Source organism: Bos taurus, chromosome 15, assembly GCF_002263795.3.
Source record: "Bos taurus isolate L1 Dominette 01449 registration number 42190680 breed Hereford chromosome 15, ARS-UCD2.0, whole genome shotgun sequence".
Classification (NCBI taxonomy): Eukaryota; Metazoa; Chordata; class Mammalia; order Artiodactyla; family Bovidae; genus Bos; species Bos taurus.
This window is the reverse complement of record NC_037342.1, coordinates 65,950,229-65,971,720: the sequence shown is the minus strand read 5'-3', so window position 1 is coordinate 65,971,720 and position 21,492 is coordinate 65,950,229. Positions and strand designations below refer to the sequence as shown.

The 21,492-nt window shown below is 43.6% G+C and overlaps 1 protein-coding gene across 2 annotated transcripts in view; it reads left to right on the top strand.

Moving 5' to 3' along the window:
* The window catches only part of PAMR1 (peptidase domain containing associated with muscle regeneration 1), a 77,511-nt gene extending 56,344 nt beyond the window's left edge, over nt 1-21,167 (top strand). The window contains exons 6-10 of one of the 2 annotated variants that reach the window (XM_059874681.1): nt 11,723-11,935; nt 14,586-14,652; nt 16,930-17,162; nt 18,090-18,382; nt 20,097-21,167. In XM_059874681.1, coding sequence (XP_059730664.1) covers nt 11,723-11,935; nt 14,586-14,652; nt 16,930-17,162; nt 18,090-18,382; nt 20,097-20,633 — 1,343 coding nt within the window. In that variant the 3' untranslated portion in view covers nt 20,634-21,167. 2 annotated transcript variants of the gene reach the window in all.
* Nucleotides 21,168-21,492: the final 325 nt, after the last annotated feature.

Sequence of the window (21,492 nt, the reverse complement as noted above, 5' to 3'; positions counted from 1 at the left end):
AATTAGAGCAACAGGGCAGAAAAGAGAATTCACGGTCTGGCTGGAGAGGACATGAGAGGTATAAGGATAACTTCATAAAAAAACAGTTCCTGGGGATCCACTGTTATTACCCACCAGCACTCAGTAACCCAGAGCCTTTGGAGATGTAAGGAGCCCTGGGAGGATGCTTAGCTAGTAGTCTGCTTCCTTCTTACACTTCCTATACTGGAGCCTCCCATCTGCTGTCTCTCTGTAACATGGAGATGAATCTCTGCCACCCCTCTTAGCATGTTTGGAGGGATGCTGTCTCATTTGGATTTAGATCTGGAAATCCAAAGTGGTCACTGAACACAGTAGAAGCTGCCCTTTCATAACTATCTAATATTTGCTTGCTTTTATAATTCAGGGAGAAAATTTCCTTATCATTTGAATTTGTTGGATAAATCTGAGTCTACATAGACCAAATGACATGTTATCCTTCACTCTGCTGGGCTCCATGAATCTGTGGCCTTTTAATCAAGGCATTGCCTCTTCTCACTCAGAGTAAGATGATTAGGATTGGTATATATGGGGTGCATTTTGCTGGTCAGCAATTGTTTTAGTGATGGATGGCGTTCTAGCCAAATAGTAAGAGGACAGATCAAGCCTCATAAACAGCTCTTCAGCCTGACTGACTCTGAGAGCTTGGGATGGAGTGCCCATCAGTGTGGGATGGGCCAAGTCTACCACTGTTTTACTAAGACACTGCTTCCACTTGCCTGCTCCTTGTGGGGACCCTCTTGGCTTTTGCTTTGGCAGACAAGGTCCCTGAGGCAGGACTTCATGCAGGGGTAGGATTTATTTTGGTTTTGGGTTAAGAAGTAACCCGTCAGAGCTGGGATGGACTATATGCCCATGGAGGGAAGTGGTGGGAAGATAAGAAGAGTAGAAGAACTTGAGAGCAAAGCCAAATTACCTTCTGATGGAAGCAACTTACCTGCTATTGCAGACCCCGAGACCGACTCCAGCCACTTGACAGAGGTTACAGTGTTCCCATTTTCCTTAAAAACTTCTGCCTTGTGGGGCATTCATCACCTGTCCCTCACCCTGCTTCAGAAGATGAAAGCTTCTTTTCTGCAAAACACAAGGCATGTTTATTGATATCCAAGTATTAAAAATGACAATGGTAGTTATTCTGTGCATTCTCAATATAGACCAGACTCAGTGCTCTGTGTGACACTGTCTCATTTAATTGTCACGACATCCCCCTGGGGTAGGTACTGTGATCCTCCCCACTTTGCAGACTCATCCAACCAGACATTTTTGAGTGTCTGTTAGTTGAGTGTCTGTTACCTTACCAGGCACTGGTAAGGTAAGGCAGGGCTCTTTGGTGTATTTTCCTGCTTCATTTGGCAGAACTGTACAGCAGTTCCAATTTTAGCCCTTTTCTGGCACACAGGAGAGTGGTCATGCCATGCGTTTCTCGGATACTACTTCTTCTAGAAAGGTGTTTGGTAATGATGGTGATGATGAGAGTTACTAAGTGGGCAGGATCTCAGGACTCGAATGTCCTCTGAAGCTCAGGACTCCTCTGCAAGGTCATCCTCTCTATCCCCAAGGCTAAACGGAATTTCCTTGTTTGGACTATTTTCACCGTGAGCATACTTCACGTTTGAAAAGTTGACGATGAATGCCGCTGGGGGACATTTCCCCTAGTAGTTTAGGGTTATTACCTACCCGCCTGGAGCTGACTCAGAAACACTCTGAAATTCGAGGGAGCCCTCAGAAGACCTACTGAGCACATCCACCAGGTAGAAGATGACTAAATTTCTATAGTTACGTAAGCTACCCATCGACTCTACCAAATGAGGATGTTGATTTTGAACAAAAGCAAAGTAACCAGGACTTTCTGAGGATTTTTTGAAGCGGACCCGTCTCTTAGGCACAGGGAGTTTCAGCTGTCTAATGAAATAGGCCATCTAAACACCAGAAAAGTGGTATCCGAAAGACACAGTGTACCAGGAGCCAAGGACAATACTGATTAAGATCAAGTAGCTAATTGAAAGCCTCAGCCTCCAAATTGCTGCCAGATGAACAAATAGCAGTGTGTGCAGTCCAAGTATAATTTCACATGGGCACTGTCTCATTCACAACCTTGGAAGGCTGGAAAACATCAGGGGGGCAGAGTTCCATCAGCTGGACAGGGATAAAAAGGGTTTTCAGTGGAGGGGTTATATCACCAGTTGGTGTCATTGTTCCTGGTTGGGGAAGACGTTTTGGAGGTAAAAGATGTTGGATCCAGAGGCACCAGACTCAGATAAAAACTGAACAGGAAGAAGTGCGAAAGGGATTCAAGCCTATCCAAAGGCTGTCTCTGGGTGTTGGTCTCATATTAAGTTAGGTTTCCAGGATGAATGAAGTCCCAGTAAGAAAGTTAATGCTTTATATATAAATAATATATGTATTTTAGAAAACTTATAAATTTTTGCCCAACTAAAAAATTTCTGACATTTTGTTTCCACTTGTTTGACTTAGTATGAATAGAATGCTAGATTTCTAATTAAAAAAACAGATATGCAATAAGCAACAAAGGTTTCCTGTATAGCACAGGGAACTATAGCAATATCTTGTAATAATCTCTAATGGAAAATAATTTAAAAATAATATATTGTATATGTATAACTGAATTACCTTACTGTGCACCTGAAACATTGTAAGTCAACTATACTTCAATAAAATATACATATTAAGGAAAAAAAAGAAAGTTAATGCATTTTCCAAATAGAACTGAAATTATCACAAATTGTTCCTTTGAATTTGGTGACAAGTGAGAACGGGTGGATAGCAGAGTATCTGAAGAGTTGAGGCTAATACCCCAGTTCACACTGCCAGCTGGATAATGGAGTCCTGAATGTTGTTGACTTTGGATCTGTGTCTGGAACTCTCAAGATACTCTTATAGCTCTAATAGTTCCTGTTAAAGAGACAGAGTGGTCCCCTTAGTGTTTTGCTCAGGTGACTCTCTCATTACCCTAAATGTATCATTAATATAAAATTTGAGGAAAAAAATGTATGACTTTTTAGGTGCAGTTTTGTAAAAGACATCAAACCATTTTTGTAAGCAATCAGCTTGCCAGGTGTTGCTAGTGGTAAAGAATCTGCTTGCCAATGCAGGAGATGCAAGAGACGTGGGTTCTATCCCTAGGTTGGGAAGATCTCCTGGAAGACGAAAATGGCAAACCACTCTAGTATTCTTGCCTGGAGAATCCCATGCACAGAGGAGCCTGAAGCACTATAGTCCATGGGGCTGTGAAGTGTCAGACACAACTGAGCGACTGAACACACACACACAGGGTATAAATAATAATTAAAGTAAGAGAGTTTAGAAGTGGGACAAGAACAGAGAAGGAGGACTCTATATGGGATGAGAGAGTAAGTTCAACGTTTGCATCAGATGAAATGATCAGCCTCAGAAAGTCTGCGATTCTGAGTTTCTTGGCAGCAAAGGCAAAAAAGAGAAAGGCCTTCGCTGGTATAGCTCTCATTGTATATTAACGGAAAGCAAATACAAGTTCATTTGCAGATGCAAATATTGTTTGTGTTATTTTAATCCCTAATTCTTTCCTCTTCTTATCTAAAGGTGGGTGCTGGAGAAGTGTTTTTCACTTCAACTTTGTAAATAACAGAAATTTAACCTTTTTTATACCAAACGTGTAAAAACTGGGTTCTTCCACCTTCCTGGGAAAAACAAAAGGTAGCTAGACTTTATTATGCTAACACTATTACTGTTGACCCAGTGATCTCCAGCCCCAGGCTCCTACAACTCTGCCTAAGGGCTTTCTCTGGTTCTCAGAGTCCATTGACTCATATATGAGCAAAGACTGGAGTGCTGAGGAACTAATGTTCATCTCATCATCTTTCAACAAATAATTGATGGTGGTCTGTAGGTAATAACTCATATCCATTGCTCTCTGGGTAGTATGACTCTGAGGCATAGTCTACACTGTCTCCCAGAGTTTCCCAATGGCATTGAAACTCCATTGCCCCCAGTAGTAACTTTCTTAATAATAAACACTTTTGTGTCTTACTTCCCTACACTACTTTTGGCCCTTCTTGACCTGGGTTCAATCCCTGGGTCGAGAAGTTCCCTGGAGAAGGAAATGGCAACCTACTCCAGTACTCTTGCCTGGAAAATCCCATGGACGGAGGAGCTTGGTGTCCATGGGGTCGCAAAGAGTTGGACACAACTGAGTGACTTCACTTTCTTTCTTTGGGATCACCACCTACATAAGCTACTTATACTCAAATCTGTCTCTCCCAGCCTGCTTCTAGAAGAACCCAACCTAAAATAATTTGTGAAGATATTTCTCTGAGGAGCTAACTTAATAGAGTTATAGAGCTCAAGTCAGCTAGATCACTATTTGGTTGGTTCTTTAAAATATTGGGTAAGACATTGATCAATGCTAAGTAACATACATTTCAGGATTACATTGTCTAAAGGATGCTCAAAGTATGATTGTATTATTGATTTAAAAAGATTCAATGTTAAATCCAAGAATTGATCTCTCTCTCTTTTGTCTTTTTCACTCTCACACACACACTGTTCTCGGTGTGAAAGAGCCAGCCCAGTCCTTTGTGAGATGGGGTAGTACAAGTGAGTGGAGATGCCAGTAATGTTTCTAGAGAGAGCCTATAATGTCTCCCGAAGGACTTAAAATCTGAAGGATTTGGTCATCCTCTGCCATCTACCATTTTTCAGACACGTGTTAGAAAGCGGCTGCTCTCATCGTAAGGAAGCATCACCGGGTCTGTGCTAATTGCGTCCTCTTTCCTACTTGTGCCCTTGATCAGTTGGTCTCACTGCATTAACTGTAACACGTGCCCTGGTTAAATGGTAGTCTCTGTGTCAACACATCTGTCTAGTATCACAAGGAGAACACACATGTGATACAACAGATTCCAACAAATCCCAAATGATTATTCTTAGCATAAGCATCTAAAATAGAGCCTGGTTCCATTTCACCCAGGTGTCTGCCTGTAGATTAAGAGGTTATCTTTCAGGCAACACAAAAGCTGAGTTGTATCAACCCAGTTAATCGTACCTGATGGAATCTTTGGTGCAACCCAGACCACCATCAATTGCTATGGTTGGCTAGTATTTTCTGAGACCACCCCCCTACACCTCTTTAAATTATTTAAGGCCCCAGTGATTACCTTTACTTTATTCTCTGGTTAGACCTTCCTATGTTCTGATATAATTTTATAAGCAAAGTTAGACACTAGTCTTTTAGGATGAAATGGTGCTAATGAAAAAAATTATATATGTGTGTCTCCATTCCCCTGAAGACTTGGGGGTTAAGTCTCTGGAAGGCCTCAAACCATTTTTTAATAAGTGCTTACATAAGCACTTATTTTAATAAGGCAGGGGAGGGCCTTGGGTTGTCTGGGTTTAAATGAAAATTTTTCATTAAAATTACAGAAGCACATCTGCCAATACCTGATTCTGCTGGACACAGAGGCGACGCCCATTGAATAGAGGATGCAAGAAAAGTCATCAGTGATACCAACAGCCAACGGCAATTCACAAGCCTTTACAGAAAGACATATTGGGCTTCCAGAAAGACAAGTGGTGGTTGAATTCTTTGGTTCCTAGGGGCTTTTTTCTATGTATTATCTCCAAATTTGAACTTATAGCTTTGAGAAGAAAGGAAAAGACAAATACTCATGAATCTGGTGTATCATATTGAAATTCTAAATTCATTCATAAAAAGGCATTTTGTGAGCAAGGATAGAGTAATATAATGGAACAAGCAGTCTGCTTTCTTGCCACAGCTGGATCTGCCCTCTGAATTTTGTGATCGTTAGGGTGATGGGAAATGGACCGTCTCCCTAAATTAGGAATGAAGAGTATGAACTTCCTTTTGTTATGGTCAGTGTAGTTGATCTGAGCAGAGGGCACGAAGAAGGCGGTGTTACTTGTGTGCACCAAAAAGCTGCTTCTCCTTATAATGTCTCTACAGTATCCTGATATACTTCTTGATGTCTCTATCATCATGTCCATTTTTTATGGTCATGGTCCATAAAACCTTCTGGACCTGGTCATCTTAGCTATTATACCTTATGCTGAGTATGAATCTTAGTGGACCAATCAGGGGAGAAAAGGATATAATTTTATTTGCTTTAAGTCAACTTAAGTCCAACTCTAAGACCCACAATTCAGGCCCATGGGAAGTTCAGTCATTGCTGGGGCCATCTCTGTACCCCAGGGTTGCAAAAGGTCCCTGGCTTTACACAGACAGCAGCAAATCAGTAAAGAGAATCCTTGGATGGTGTATTCTGGGTCCACACTGTTCAGCTTGGGGAAGTCCATGTCTTAAAGCTCCTGTTCCCTTCAGGTCAAAACAGCCCTGCTGATGGAGCCTGGGGGATGGGATGCTGGAGTCTGAGACTATCTGTGAAGGCTGGAGACCCTCTGATGAGATGTGATCTTTCTAGTTGCCCTGCCAGTCATCCTCCCCAAGATCTCCTAGGAGTGCGGAAAGCCAAGCAAGCCCCGTGCCAGGGGTTGACTTAACCACTCCCTTTATTAAAGGGAGTACCTTCAGGATCAACCACTAAGGAAGTTGCAGAAGGAAAATGGGAAAGAGGAACAAGCCAAGCATGAGTGATTTTAACTGAACTCCCAGACTCAGCCCCATCCTGTAAGGTGCTGGGAAGTGTAAACCACACCTTGAAGAACAGGAGTGGGGCCTTTGTGCTTCCGCACCCATCTGTCACTGGCTACAGGCAACCCTGGGGTGAGCATGAAGGGGCCAAAAATCTAGGCATTTTTTAGCTCTTCATTTGGGTGAGACGGTGCCCATGCCCAAGGGCAGTCTGTGAAGGTGGCAGGTGCCAGCTCTCAGCAGCAAAGCACACGTATAGAAGCAGAGCTTGGGAAAGGATAAGAGGAGACCTCGATGGGGCATCAACAGTGATCACTACAAGAGCCCTGCAAAGCTATTGCATCTCCTCTGTAAAGTGGTACCACAGTGAACTGCCTAATACTGCTGTTCTGAAGAGCAAAGAAGACAAGGGAGAGAAGGTCTTTTTAAAAACGTTTATCTGAAACAGTGTTGCAGAGAAGTGCATCCTGAGTACTGCCTTTGCTTACAAGGTAGCATGTAAAGGCATGCTAAACTTAATGTGTTTATATCCCTAGGCTGAGTCCCCAAAGTAATAGGACAATGTGCTATTTATGACTACTTATGGAATATTTTATTTAGCAAAGCAGGAGTTTGATGCTCCTTCACACCAGTGATGCAGATGTTTTAAATTCTCATTTGGCTTTGTGTGAAAACATCCATCCCACCGAGGAGAAATGAAATCAAAAGCTCTTGAAACATCAAATAGGAAAGAATCATGAGTCTGTTCAGTGGGGAGATACAGAGGTTTCTAAACAGAGAACCCACAGGGAGAAAAGAGAGATAGCTTTGAAATCTAACCCTAGGTAGATGCTCTGATGAGATGCAGATGGTCTATGAACCCAACAGGTAGAGGTCTAAACCGGGAGAGAAAAGGATGGATGAGGAAGTCTTAGAATTCTCTTCAAAAGCATCAGAGGAGAAGGTGTAGCTTTGAAAAGCACAGGAAATAAATGAGGGAAGAGAGACTAATGCTCAGTAGATGTTTGATGTAAGAATATAATTTTAAGGCTTCATTACACAGGATTAAAATAGATGAATGTAGAGATCATGCTTGGTGTACCCGGAAGTCTGAATCAACACACTGGACCCAGATCTGGAAACTCATTGTATTGCCGAGAGACCAAAAAGTATTGCTTTGTACTTGAAAAGGTCCGATAATTAGATTCCTCTATAGATTTTTCTTTGTGTATGCATTTGAGGAATTGATTTTTAAAGGCAGTTGGATGCTTTGTAAATAAAGGCAAACAAGGGAAGTAGAGACTATGTGTAGTTTAAATTGCTACTCAAAACCAGACCAACCAGAAAAGTGTTATTATCTTGCTTCGTAGATGAGGAAAACAAGATCTGAAAAGATTAATTTTCCCAGGCCCTAGTTTATTAAGTGGAAGAATGAGTACATTTTGACCTTTATTCTTTCTACCCACACACAGACATTTATTGAATACCTGTGTATTTGAGCCTATAGCTATCTGATCCTGGAGGCTACTATTTTTCCACCAGAGTCTAGTGACAAAACATTTAAATCTGAATTCATGGAACGTGGGATTACACTCTGGTTATGCAGGATGGTAAAAAGATTTGCGGGGGGCAGAGAGGGTCTGGGAGCACACACAAAAAAGGCATGAAGACTTAATGTAGATTTATAGGCTTAGTGGGGGATACCCAAACCATCTCCCTGACACTTTAAAAAATAATAGCTATAGGACAACAACAAAATTATAAAATACAAAATCTTATGGCTACACTTTCTGATTATAAAACTTGAAAAAATAGTAGAAAGAAGCAAGAAACATTCTCAAAATTACAAACCAGAGATACTGACTGCAATTATTTTAAAGTATGCTTTTCCAGTCCTTTTATTCCTTTGGCTGCTTAAATTTTCTTTCTTTGGTTTTGATTTTGAACAGCTTTATACACTATGTCTGTGTGTGATTTTCTTCATACTCATCTGGCTTGGGACCTTGTAAATCTGTAGGTCAGTGTCTTTCATCAGAAAAATGTCAGTTATCTCTTTACATGCTGGTTTTCCTCCATTCTCTCTCTTTTCTTCTGGGATGCCAGTTACATGTATTTATTAACCTTCTTACTATATCTTTACATTTTCCTGTACATTTTTCATCTTTTTGTCTCTTAGGCTTCATACTGAGTCTTTTCTTTGAAGCTATCTTTCAGTTTGTCAGTACCCTTCAGTTGTATCTGATTTGCTATTAAACTCATCCAGTGAATTTTTTACTTTATGTCATTATAACTTATGTGTTCTAGATTTCTCCTTGGGTTACTTTTTAAGGTGAAAGTTTTCTTCCAAAGTCCTCAATTTTATATTTTATTTCCTTGAATATTTTCAGTCTATTTTTAAGTCGTGTCAGACAACTCCATTATCTGAATCCTTTATGAATCTATTTCTAACATCTACATTTCTCTTGAATTTCAGCCACATGGTCTCACCTTCCATTGAACCTTCCCTTGGAAGCATCATCCTGCTCAACCCTGGTCATATTTCATGAGCATAACTTAAAACCAAATGAAAGAGAAGTAGACAAGAAAAGTAGGCATGTGTCTTGATTTCAGACATGTCATGTTAGAAAGGAATATGCATTTAAGAATTATAGAAATGTGGCAGAATTCCTCCACCTTGGGCAGACGTGTTTAGATATCCTGAGTCTGTTGCCCTTTAAATCTTCCTTTAAACCCTTTTCAATGACATGAAGAACCTGGATTGTCATGAGGCTTTATTACCTGGAAGGGCTTGAGAACTCTCCAAGGTTCCTGCCAGTTAAACCCACATGAAATGTAATAGAAATCGGACCCATCTCACACGTAAGAGATCATGAAGTGGAAGCCTAATGGACCGTGAAGGTACTTACTTCTAAGCGGAGAAAAATCCAATGATTAGGCTTACAGGAAAAGTGATTTCTTGTATTCTCACTGAGGCTGACATGGCTAGAGGCTAGTTCATTTTCTTTCTGTTTTCCAGGACAGGCCTTAAATATCACTCAGTCTTTCTTGGCTGTGATCTCTAGCAAGCAAAGTTCAAAATGAATGAGGAGCTACACTTGAATTACACAAGTCATAGCCCTTTGATAGTCTAACTGGTCACAGATTGAAGTCTCTGCGGGTACCATACAGCTGGTGGGTGGGGACTGTGACCAAGGCAAGAATGTGATCCTGTCTAAGTAGAGAGCTCCGCCCTGCACCAGCTGATTCTTGCCGTGTGAGAATATAGACCCAGGGTTTCCAGAGCTAAATTTTGTCAGAAGCTAGTAACACAGATTTTTATGAGACACTGTCTGATTTTTATGTTGACAACGAATTCCACTCTCTGAAACTTGCAGGTATGACATATGTTTGGGATGATTGAAGTCTGTGGGCTCTTCCAGTTGTTTCCGGGCTATGTATTCAGCTTTGACTGAGTCTGTACTATAAGACAGTGGCCCGTCAATGAAGCAATATGGAAGGCTCTTTCTGCCTCTTCGTTCCACATCATCCAGGGATTCCTAGAAGTATAAGCACTGGGATTTTTCTGAGTCCACTTGAAGCTTCAAAAAGTACAGTGCCTTCTCTATGCCATTTTGGTATTTTTAAACAACTCACTCAGTGAGATCCCTTTTTGACATTTAAAATGGGACTTTGGCATCAACCACCAGGGAGATCGCGCAGAATGCATAGTCCAAAGCACACAGTGTCATTGAGATCATCTGTCATGTGAGCTATGAGCAATCTTAGAGTACACAAACCAGGAGTTTGACCAGTTTTAGCAACTTTGCCAAATTGCACATAGGAACAATGTATTAATTTTTAGTTCTGAAATATTATAGAAGCGTTATATGAATGGATATTCATTTCTTGCCTGGAGGCAAGCAAGCAGGTTATTTGAAAAGTAACTGGGACACTTAAGGGAAGAAAAGAATGTCCGATGCGTAACTGAGTTGTGTGGAGACTGTTTTATAATGTGCTCAGTTGTGTCTGACTCTGCTACCTCGCCAGACACCTCTGTCCATGGGATTTTTCAGGCAAGAATGCTGGAGTGGGTGGCCATTTCCTGCTCCAGGGGATCTTCCTGGATGAGAGATCAAACGTGTGTCTCCTGTATTGGCAGGCGGATTCTTTACCACTGAGCCACCTGGGAAAGCCCCTGTTTTATAGGGATGAGCCCATATCTTAGAAAAATGATTAAAAAGAGACTAGAGAGCCTGATGGAGTGATTGTTATCTAAACTCAGTAATTAAAGGTTGAATTCTAAGGGGACTTACTCTGTATCCTTAGGCAAGTAATATTCAGTATTGTACCATAATCCATTTGAGAAAAATATATTGTCTAGCTGATCGAATATTTCCAGGATATATCTACTATCCTGTTCAGTGCTCAGGATAGCTTTGTTGATGCCAATTTTACTCTAAGTAGCTGTGCAGTATGAATGAGAGAATGGAGATCTCCTATAATGAGTATTGTTAAATGTTTAGATGGAAAGTTCTATTTGGAGATTAAGGGACTTTGTTGTATCTCTGAATTTATATTGCCTCTAGTGTTTTTTAATTACAACTTTTAACACACCCAGTGTTCTGGCAGATGAAATAGAAAATCTAAATTCATAAATGTACTCTCATTTCTAATCTATTCTACTTTCTGGGTACAACACAAATAGGAAACTGAATAGTGTGGTTTAATTGCCCAAGCTTTAGGGAACGAAGATGATATTACAATACTGAATACCAACAATCCTTGCATACTGAGCATAAAATCTAGGCAAAATGTGTATTTTGTCCAGGCCTGTCCAGATTTCACAATTTGGGAAGCAAATGAATGTGATTACATGAGAGCCTGATGTGCTGTCAAATTTATATGTATATATATGGTGTGAAACAGTTCTCAATTTAAGAATAAATTGTTAAAACAAGAAGATATGTCTAATGCATGGATTTTTCTGTTATGCGTTTTCTCTTGGTAATTCCTTTGAGTACCATTGTTAGCAGGCTCCATATCACTGCATTTTTAATTCAATGAGACGTGAAAAGATTCAGTGCTAAAATGGAATGCTTCAGACTGTTAATAACGCTCCTTTTCTTTTCTTTTCACTTTCAGTCCTTGAAGAAAGAAACTGCTCAGACCCTGGGGGGCCAGTCAATGGGTACAAGAAAATTACAGGAGGCCCTGGGCTTATCCATGGGCACTATGCAAAAATCGGCACCGTCCTGACCTTCTTTTGTAACAGCTCCTATGTTCTCAGTGGTAATGAGATGAGAACTTGCCAGCAGAATGGAGAGTGGTCAGGGAAACAGCCAATCTGCATAAAAGGTGACTGGCAAATATTTCTGAAGTCTGTAGAGATAAGTGGAGTTGCTGAACATTTTGGTAGCTCCCATACCTGTTTTTGAAGCCCTGGGGAAAAAAATTGCGTCTCTTTTAAGTTCTCACTGAAACCATACATTCTTCTTATTTTGGTGTGTCAAAAACACATCCATAAAACATGTGCTTCTTTTTTAGACCGCCAAAGGACCAGTTTATCCTCATCACAATGTCTTGATGTGATCAAGAAGAGTGATGTAGTTATCAGAGCAGTTTAGAGAGATGACAAGGCTGAGTTTTTTATGTGTAACCCCAAGGATAGAACTGAAACAATTAATATGCATTTATATGACTACATTTATCTACTCTCTGTGCAACATTAAATCAATGCAAGAAATAAAAGACACAATAGACACATCATCCCTGCCAGCCTGTGTGGAGGGAGGTTTGAAATGTTAAAATGTTTAAAAGCATCTTTAAAAGACAATAAACCCTTGAACATTCAAAGGAGAGTTATAGAGCAAATGAGTAGTGTGTATTCTGAGAAATATGAGCTCCAGTTCTCCTGCAGCAGGGAGGACTGGAGCCCCTTTGGGAAGCAGGGAAGGATTTACTGAGATAAAGAGGAGTTGGGATGGTATTCCACTTGGAAGACAAAAAGTGGTATACGTAGAAGTGAAAGAATCATGGTAAGTAGAAAAAATCAGTCAATCGGGGAATCTGGGAGGTAAATTTTAAAAGGTAGTTTGAGAACAGAACAAATTGGACATTGCATAAGGAAGTTTGGACCTGACTCCATGACAGTAGGCACGTGTAGTTTCTTTTATACATATATCATGTATACATGATATATATATAAATATGCACTTTTATTTATCTACTTTTTATTTGTTTTTGGCTGTGCTAGGTCTTCGTTGCTGTGCGGGCTTTTCTCTAGTTGTGGAGAGCGGAGGCTGCTCTTTGTTGGAGTGGCTTCTTTTGTTGCAGAGGACGGGCTCTAGGGTGGGTAGGCTCAGTAGGTGAGGTTTCCAGGCTCTAGAGCACAGGTTTCCAGGATCAGTAGTTGCAGCACACAGGCTTGGTTACTCCATGGTATGTGGATCTTCCAGGATCAGGGATCAAACCCGTGTCTCCTACATTGGCAGGTGGATTCTTACCACTGAACCAACAGGGAAGCCCCGTAGTTTCTTATCAACTTGATTCACTCGTTGCTCCAAGTCGATAATAGCTCTTTTTGGTGGAAGGACTGAGCAAGTAACACACACACACACACACACACACAACTAACTGGTTGTTTCCTGAAGAAAAGCATGTCCGTGGCCTAGATTATCCAGATGATTGCTTCAGTCCTCCACTTTGCCTTCTGAGTGTTTGTCAACAACCTGAATCATGGGAAAAGGAATGAAAGAGGAAGGCTGTGAAAGGAAGACTTTAGACTTTAGCCAGGAGCGACCTTCATCCCCAGCAGCACAGACTATGAGTCTTGATTTCATTAGGTATGGAAATGGTGTTACCTATGTCCTTGGAGATTTTTTTGTCAACCCTTCTCTTACAAATTAATACAACTAGAGTTCCCTAGGTTGCTAATTAGACAAATGTTGGCTGCTTGATTGGGAAAGTGAGATGGGAAGGATTCCTTTTCACTTGTGAAGAAAGAGAGACTTCAACAAAATTAAACCAGGCTTTGAGTTGCCCTCAAAGGATCATTAGAAGCCTTAATTGCAGAGAAAGGACCTGGAGGAATCAGTTACTCAAGACTTATTGTTGGTTGACACTGCTGTTCAATTTTAAATGAGAACCTTGTGATTTCCTATCTTGGGCTACATTTTAGAACCTTGCCCTTGGCTTTTATTCCATATTGATCCAGTTTGCTAATACTATCTACGTAAATGGATAATTCTATTAACTACTATTGCTTCATATCACTGGGCTTCCTTGGTGGCTCAGACAGGAAAGAATCTGCCCTGCAATGCAGGAGACTCGGGTTTGATCCCTGGGTTGTGAAGATCCCCTGGAGGAGGGCATAGCAACCCACTCCAGTATTCTTCCCTGGAGAAGTCCATGGGCAGAAGAGCCTGGTGGGCTATAGTCTATGGGGTCACAAAGAGTCGGACACAACTGAGCGACTAATCCTTTCACACTTTCATATCACCTGGGTGGAGCAGCTCTGCAGACGTTCTTATTCTACTTGGTTTCTTCAAAGGGGGATGCCATTTTATTAATAAATGAAACTCAGCATGCTCTGTTTTTTAAAAAATTCATTTATTTATTTTGGGCCATGCTGGGTCTCAGTTGCACTCGTGGGCTTCTCATTGGGGTGGCTTCGCTTGTTATAGAGTACAGACTGTAGAGCATGGGCTCAGTATCTGTGGCTCACAGCCTTAGTTGCCCTGCAGCATGTGAGATCTTCCTGGATGAGGGACCGGACCTGGCTCTCCTTCATTGGCAGGTGGATTCTTAACCACTGGACCGCCAGGGAAGTCTCTCAGGATGCTCTTTTGCTAAGCGAGCTGTTCGTGCTTGGCTGACACGTCTCACTTCTGAGAGCCTGGGGAATGTGCACTGGTGTCCAGAGAGGGTGGTCAGGTATGAATCTGAATTCATGGTGTGAACAGTTAGTATGGAAAAGGATTATGCAGCTTTAACTTTTTCTTTCTAGCCTGCCGAGAACCAAAGATCTCAGACCTGGTGAGACGGAAAGTTCTTCCAATGCAGGTTCAGTCAAGGTGAGGTTGAAACACCTGAACTCTGCTTTAAAGGCAAATGACCATTCCTTTCTCCACCCCCTTTCCCTACTTGTGTTTGGCCAAAGACAGTCTGAGGTTTCTTAGGGACACTCCGTGTTGACTTGCCAGGAAAGAAAAGGGCCTGTTAGATGGAGGCTTATTAGCTAGCTGCCTTTAGCCAAGAGGTAGCAACTGTTGGAATATGTACAGGTTTCACTGGATCGTGGGAAAGTCAGTGGCTGGTGGGAAGCCAGACTTTAAGATGGCCTTTGAGGAGCTGGATTTTAACACTTGAGTCCTTCTAAAATGACTGCGTATTTATCATGCAGCTTTTAGGGAGATGGCATTCCTACCAAACACAGTCAGTCATGGCTTAGGAAGATGTCCTTGGTAGTGATCAATCAGATAAAGCAGGCTGGTGGAGCTAGGAACCAGAGATGAATGACTAGCCCCTGATGAAGGATGTGAAGCCTCGGGGCGGGAGGCGGGGTTGGGCGGGGAGCCCACCTAGTCTTTCTCCTGGAAAGACAGAGGTGGGGACCCCTGGTGGCAAGCTAGGGAAGTTGCTTCCCCTGGATTTCAACGAGGCTTAATGCTTGGCTTCCTTCAGTTCCCTACTCAGTTTTTACCTGGCAGAGAGACCCTCCATGACCGTCCTTTAAAAAGGATAGCACCCTTGCCTCCACCCTGACTGCTGAGCTGACTTCTTTACCCAGTATTCTCTGACCTTTACAGATATCTCCAATTTGCACCTGGGCATCCATCTTCACCTATTGTCCTACTGACATTTGCTTGTTTATTTGTTCAATTTCTGTCTCCTCACAACCCACCAAAAAATTGTGAAAGTTACGCGTGCAAGAACATTTTCTGTTTAGTTCATGCTGAACTTCTAGTACCTAGAATAGCGCCTGCCGCATAGTGGACACCCCCAAAATAGTGAATGAGTGAATGGCTGGATTGGATGGACGGGTTCAAGTGCTGTTTCCATCATCTCTCTTTAGTGCTGGCTATTCTTGGGCAGATTCCTAAATTTGCAGAGCCTTTAGTTTCCTCTTTTCAAAAATAAGGGCAATCACACTAACGTTTGCCTCTAGGAATTGTTAAGGATTAAATGCAAGGCAAATATCTCCCTGGAAGATTCATTGCTGGAGCAAGGATAGGACAGTCTTCAGCAGACAGGCTCATCCAGGAACCCCCAAAGGCAATGCAAAGCTTCAGTGGCCAAAACCTGAGCTTGTTTGCAAGTACAAGAGCCCCCTGAGCTACATAGCTGGTTCTAAATATGAGCTAAAGATTTGTAGAATGGAATCAATGTAGGTGGAATATTTGCTCTGAGCAAAGCATTGTACAGACACGTGAAACATTTCTTACAATGGTATTCTCACTGGGGTGAGAATCGTGACTGCCCAGTGCTGTCTGGGGCCCTGTCTTGGCTTCCTGTGTGCCCTTCAGCATCCCCACCTACCTCTCTGGGCTTCCTTTCTCCATGCATTAAACAGGGATGAAAACATTGATTCCTAAAGGAAATCTAACTTGTCAGTTAATAGTCATTATGCACTGATATAAAATGAGCATAAGCTGTGTAGTATGCATACCTCTCTCCCAAGAACCCCAGAGTGGCCTCTGGGGCTTCAACTTCAGGGCTCATTTAAAAGGCCTTTTCACATTTGCACACAGAGCTTCTTATTTCTCCCAATCAATGCGCTCTGAGAGAAGGTTCTATTCTCTGAGGTGGACTAATTATATCCGTTAATTGCTAAATCAAGCCACTGTATCAACACAGTTTAGTTCGAGTCAATTCCTTATATTGCTCCATTATGATAATGGTTAGAGCAGAGCAGTCACTTGGATTTCTTTCCTTGAAATTAACTTCTTTTCTTGTTTAATTTCACAATTAATTTGTGTGTGTGTGTGTGTGCATGTATAGCGTACCTTTGGAAAGCAGCTATTATGTCAGATATTATGCTCTTTGGTTAAAACCCTGGGTAGCTGGAGGCATGCCAGAAATGGAAATGGAGGAATAAATAAAAGGTTGAAGTGTGCAAGAAAATCTGCTCAGTGGTAGAAGAGATATGTGTGTGTGTGAGAAAGAGACAGAGACAAAGAGGGGTGAGGGGTGAAAGGGAGAGCAAATCACCCACACACAGAGGATGAGATAGCTGTTGTTTTCTTCCTTCGTAACTGAACATCTTCGGGGAGCTTGGCATGGATGCTAAAAGGGCTGTAATGACTGTCTCCTGCCCTCCTCTCTCTCCGGGCCCCTCTGCCGTGATGCAGGGAGACGCCATTACATCAGCTATACTCATCAGCCTTCAGCAAGCAGAAACTGCAGGATGCCCCTACCAAGAAGCCAGTCCTTCCCTTTGGAGACCTGCCGCCTGGGTACCAACATCTGCACACCCAGCTCCAGTACGAGTGCATCTCACCCTTCTATCGCCGCCTGGGCAGCAGCCGGAGGACGTGTCTAAGGACTGGGAAGTGGAGTGGCCGTGCCCCATCCTGCATCCCTAGTGAGTCAAGGCTTGTCCTTACACTAAAACAGCTTGCATCTCTCATGGCTGCCTATGAAAAGCCCCTGACCCTGTTGAAGACTTCTGGGGAAAAAATCCTGGTCCAAAAGAATAGTCCTCTAATACTTTCCCCCAGCTTGGTGAAGTCTGAAATTCCACAGTTAGAGTTTCCTTCCTTTGGCTTAACCTAATTTGAGAGATGATTAAATCTTAGATGAATTTTTGAGGAAGAGGGGGCATGCTTTCTTGTGGATGATTTTATCATATTTACTTGGAGAAAAGGGACAGAACAGTCATTAAACACCATGTGGGGAAGGGATTGAAAGTGCCAGAGAACTTCTAGTTATGTCATATTGGTTACCTGAGCCCCCGTTTTCATCCTCATCACCCAATGGGATTAATTACATTATTGTTCATAAGTAATGAGGTATCAGTTACTTACAGGTTATGTAATAATGATTACTGAGATAATACATGGAAATGTCTGGAGTGGGCTTTTGCACATACTCAGCTACTACCCCATCCTTTTTTGTCAGAGGAGAAGAGCAGTAGTCACGATATTTTGAATCTGTTTATATACATTATACATCATCTCATCCACTCTCTGCAAGAACCTAGGAGACAGTTGTGATTACAGTATCCATTTTGCAGGCAGGAAGACTGAGGCTCTAAGAGATTAGGCAACTTACCCAGTAAGTGCCTGGGATGGTAAGACTCCCAGTTATAACCCTCGACTTCATAGTCAAGCATGTTAAGGTGGTTGATTAGTATTTAAAGGAAAAAAAACAACAACAGGTTAGATGCTCCGTGGTCTTGACATCCGTAGGGCCCACCTTTCCAGATATATGCTCTGTTGGTTGATTGACACATTCCCCTCTGGATGGGAAGGTCTGAGTTTATCTCACTGAGCTGGTGCTTTCTCCGTAGTTTGTGGGAAAACCGAGAACGTCTCTGCTCCGAAGACCCAGGGCACGCGCTGGCCGTGGCAGGCTGCCATCTACAGGAGGGCCGGCGGGGTGCACGGGGGTGGTCTGCACAAGGACGCCTGGTTTCTGGTGTGCAGCGGTGCCCTGGTCAATGAGCGCACCGTGGTGGTGGCTGCCCACTGCGTCACCGACCTGGGCAGGGTCACCGTGATCAAGACGGCAGACCTCAAAGTCGTCCTGGGGAAATTCTACAGGGATGACGACCGGGATGAGAAGAGCATCCAGAGCTTGCGGGTGAGAGAGGGCTGCAGCCTAGAAGTCTGGTTTATTTCTCGGCAGCTCCCAGCACCGGGCGAGCAGTTATTCTGTCAGTCTGTCACCTTGACATCCAGTCCAGAGCCTGGAAAGATTAGGCACATGCATTCTCAGTTGCTCAGTACTGTCAGACTCTTTGCAACCCCATGGACTGTAGTCCACCAGGTACCTCTGTCCATGGAATTCTCCAGGCAAGCAGACTGGAGTGGGTTGCCCTGCCCTCCTGCAAGGGATCTTCCTGACCCAGAGATTGAACCCCTGTCTTTTGCATCTCCTGCATTGGCAAGCAGATTCTTTACCAACTGTGCCACCTAGAAGCCTAATCTTTCATGATTGGCAGATACTAGAAAGGGGCATCTAGAAAGACTATGCAGTCTTTCCCCCCCAAAAAAAATTTTTTTTAAATAAGATAATAAAAAATATCTTCTATCATTGGGGTCATTGAAAGGTAACCAACCACCTATTATGTTTAGGACATGGTGCTAGGTAGACTGTGAGGACATAGAGACTCAATAAATTTCTAATATTATTTTCTTTCCCTACCTACCTCCCTCCTTCTGTACCATCCACCCTCTCATGCAATCTAGCTCATCCACCTGTCCATCCATCCATCCATTGTTGAGCTCCCACAGCATGCCATTCATTAGGAATACACACAGAACTGAACAAGGCATGATTTTTGCCCTGAAGAGTCCACAGGCTAGGGGATGAGACAGACCAGTATATTGTGACTAATCCAGCACAATAGAATCCCTGGGTAAATGAGCTCAGATATAGAACAAGTCTATAAAAATGTTATAGCGTATCATAGATTTAAGCTCCAGGGGGCCCCATCAAAGAGGGTGATGAGCAAGAATGGGGATAATCAGGGGAGGCTTGGTGGAAAAGTCCCGTGGACCATCCTAGGTGTAGCTCTAACTTACTGGCTTGACGGTAAATGAAATGTTTACAGTGGACCAGAGGCTGCCACCTGGTAGCCTGTAGAAGTTTGTGTTTTGGTAGTGCTACTGTATATTTTTTTAATCAGTTATTTCCCAACATTCAGAGAAGGCAAAGGCACCCCACTCCAGTACTCTTGCCTGGAAAATCCCATGGACAGAGGAGCCTGGTAAGCTGCAGTCCATGGGGTTGCTAAGAGTCGGACATGACTGAGCAACTTCACTTTCACTTTTCACTTTTATGCATTGGAGAAGGAAATGGCAACTCATTCTAGTGTTCTTGCCTGGAGAAACCCAGGGACGGCAGAGCCTGGTGGGCTGCCATCTATGGGGTTGCACAGAGTCGGACACGACTGAAGCAACTTAGCAGCAGCAGCAGCCAGCATTTAAAAACCAAGAGGTTTCAGCCAGAGGTCTGGAGTCTACTCTCTGGCAAAATGAGCATCTCTGCATGGCAGTGGTCAGCTGAGCAGAGTGGTGTGCCTCTTTGCCTGGGGTATGCACCCCCGTCCTTCGAAGCCTCGCATGTCCACTCCACTTATTTAAAAACCACCTGCCAGCCCTGGTAGGCATTTCAGTTTGCGACCCTGGAAACAGAGCAGTTGCTTTCTGTGATCCATTGAGTGAAGTGTGTCCGAATAATTGCAGCTGGCTCTCAGACATTTTCTCTCAATAATTTAGCCCGGGGCTTGCCTGTTGCCGTCACCGTGGAGTCGGCCACTCACCACTGCTATCCATTCTCTTTACCTTCGTAGATTTCTGCAATCATCCTCCACCCCAACTACGACCCCATCCTGCTGGATATGGATATTGCCATCCTGAAGCTCCTGGACAAGGCTCGCATGAGCACCCGCGTCCAGCCCATCTGCCTGGCGGCCCCTCGGGATCTCAGCACCTCCTTCCAGGAGTCCCGCATCACCGTGGCTGGCTGGAACGTCCTGGCGGACTCCAGGAGCCCCGGCTACAAGGATGACACGCTGCGCTCGGGGGTGGTGAGGGTGGCGGACTCGCTGCTGTGTGAGGAGCAGCACGAGGCGCAGGGGATCCCGGTGAGTGTCACGGACAGCATGTTCTGTGCCGGCCGGGACCCCACGGCCCCTTCTGACATCTGCACAGCTGAGACAGGGGGCATCGCGGCTGTGTCCTTCCCGGGCCGGGCATCCCCGGAGCCCCGCTGGCACCTGGTGGGGCTGGTCAGCTGGAGCTATGACAAGACGTGCAGCCACAGCCTCTCCACGGCCTTCACCAAAGTGCTGCCTTTTAAAGACTGGATCGAGAGAAACATGAAGTGAGCCACAGGCCCAGGGAGGAGTGTTTCTGTGCAGCCGTCCGTGTACATGTCAGCCAGGGCAGTATGGACCCAGAGTGGGATTCTGCCCATGAATTTCGCTGTGCCCGGGCTTCTGATTTCAAAACCAGTGGAGGGCGAGTTGAGCTTACTTTCTGGTAGGCCACTGCCTCCCTGACTGCTGGGGTCCTCTGGAAGATTCCCACGCTGCTTACAAGAACTCAGTTTCTTCCAAAGAGACTATGTAAGTGGCAAAGAAATTCACCCCATTCTACCAACCCAGTGGGCTTCCCCTCCCGCCTTTTGGGGATGGACCAGATGCCATGGTCAGCTCTGGTCAAGAGGAGGTCGAGATCGGATTCATCAGGTCTCTTCCAAGGCTCCAACCAGACCGACTTCCAAAGAGCCACCAATGGGCCAGCCCCAGACAGCGAGCCTGGCTGTGGCATTGGCCATATCACAGAGTGGTCCTTTTCCTTCCCAGTCACCTGTACATACTTTAATAAAACCAGGGTTGGCTTCTGACCCACAGAACACATGTCCTATGGCTCTGATTCCTGCCTGCAGCCTTTTTTGAGCTACATATGTTGGGACCGGTGGCTGGGGGAAGCCTTTTAATGAATCATCATTTCCAAATAACACATATAGCCAAGCCAGTGCCATCTTTTCAATGCCAGTGCTTGCAGTTTGCTGTTCATGGGGTAGGAGAGAAAGGGGACGGGCACCATCAGATAAGGCACAAGCAGAGGAAAATACCAGGGACTTGACAATTTCTAGTGTCCCCTCTGGTTCTCATGTTCTACATTCAAGCACAAGACCCTGGTTTAAATCTCCAGAAATCTCTAGGACGTATTTTCATAGCA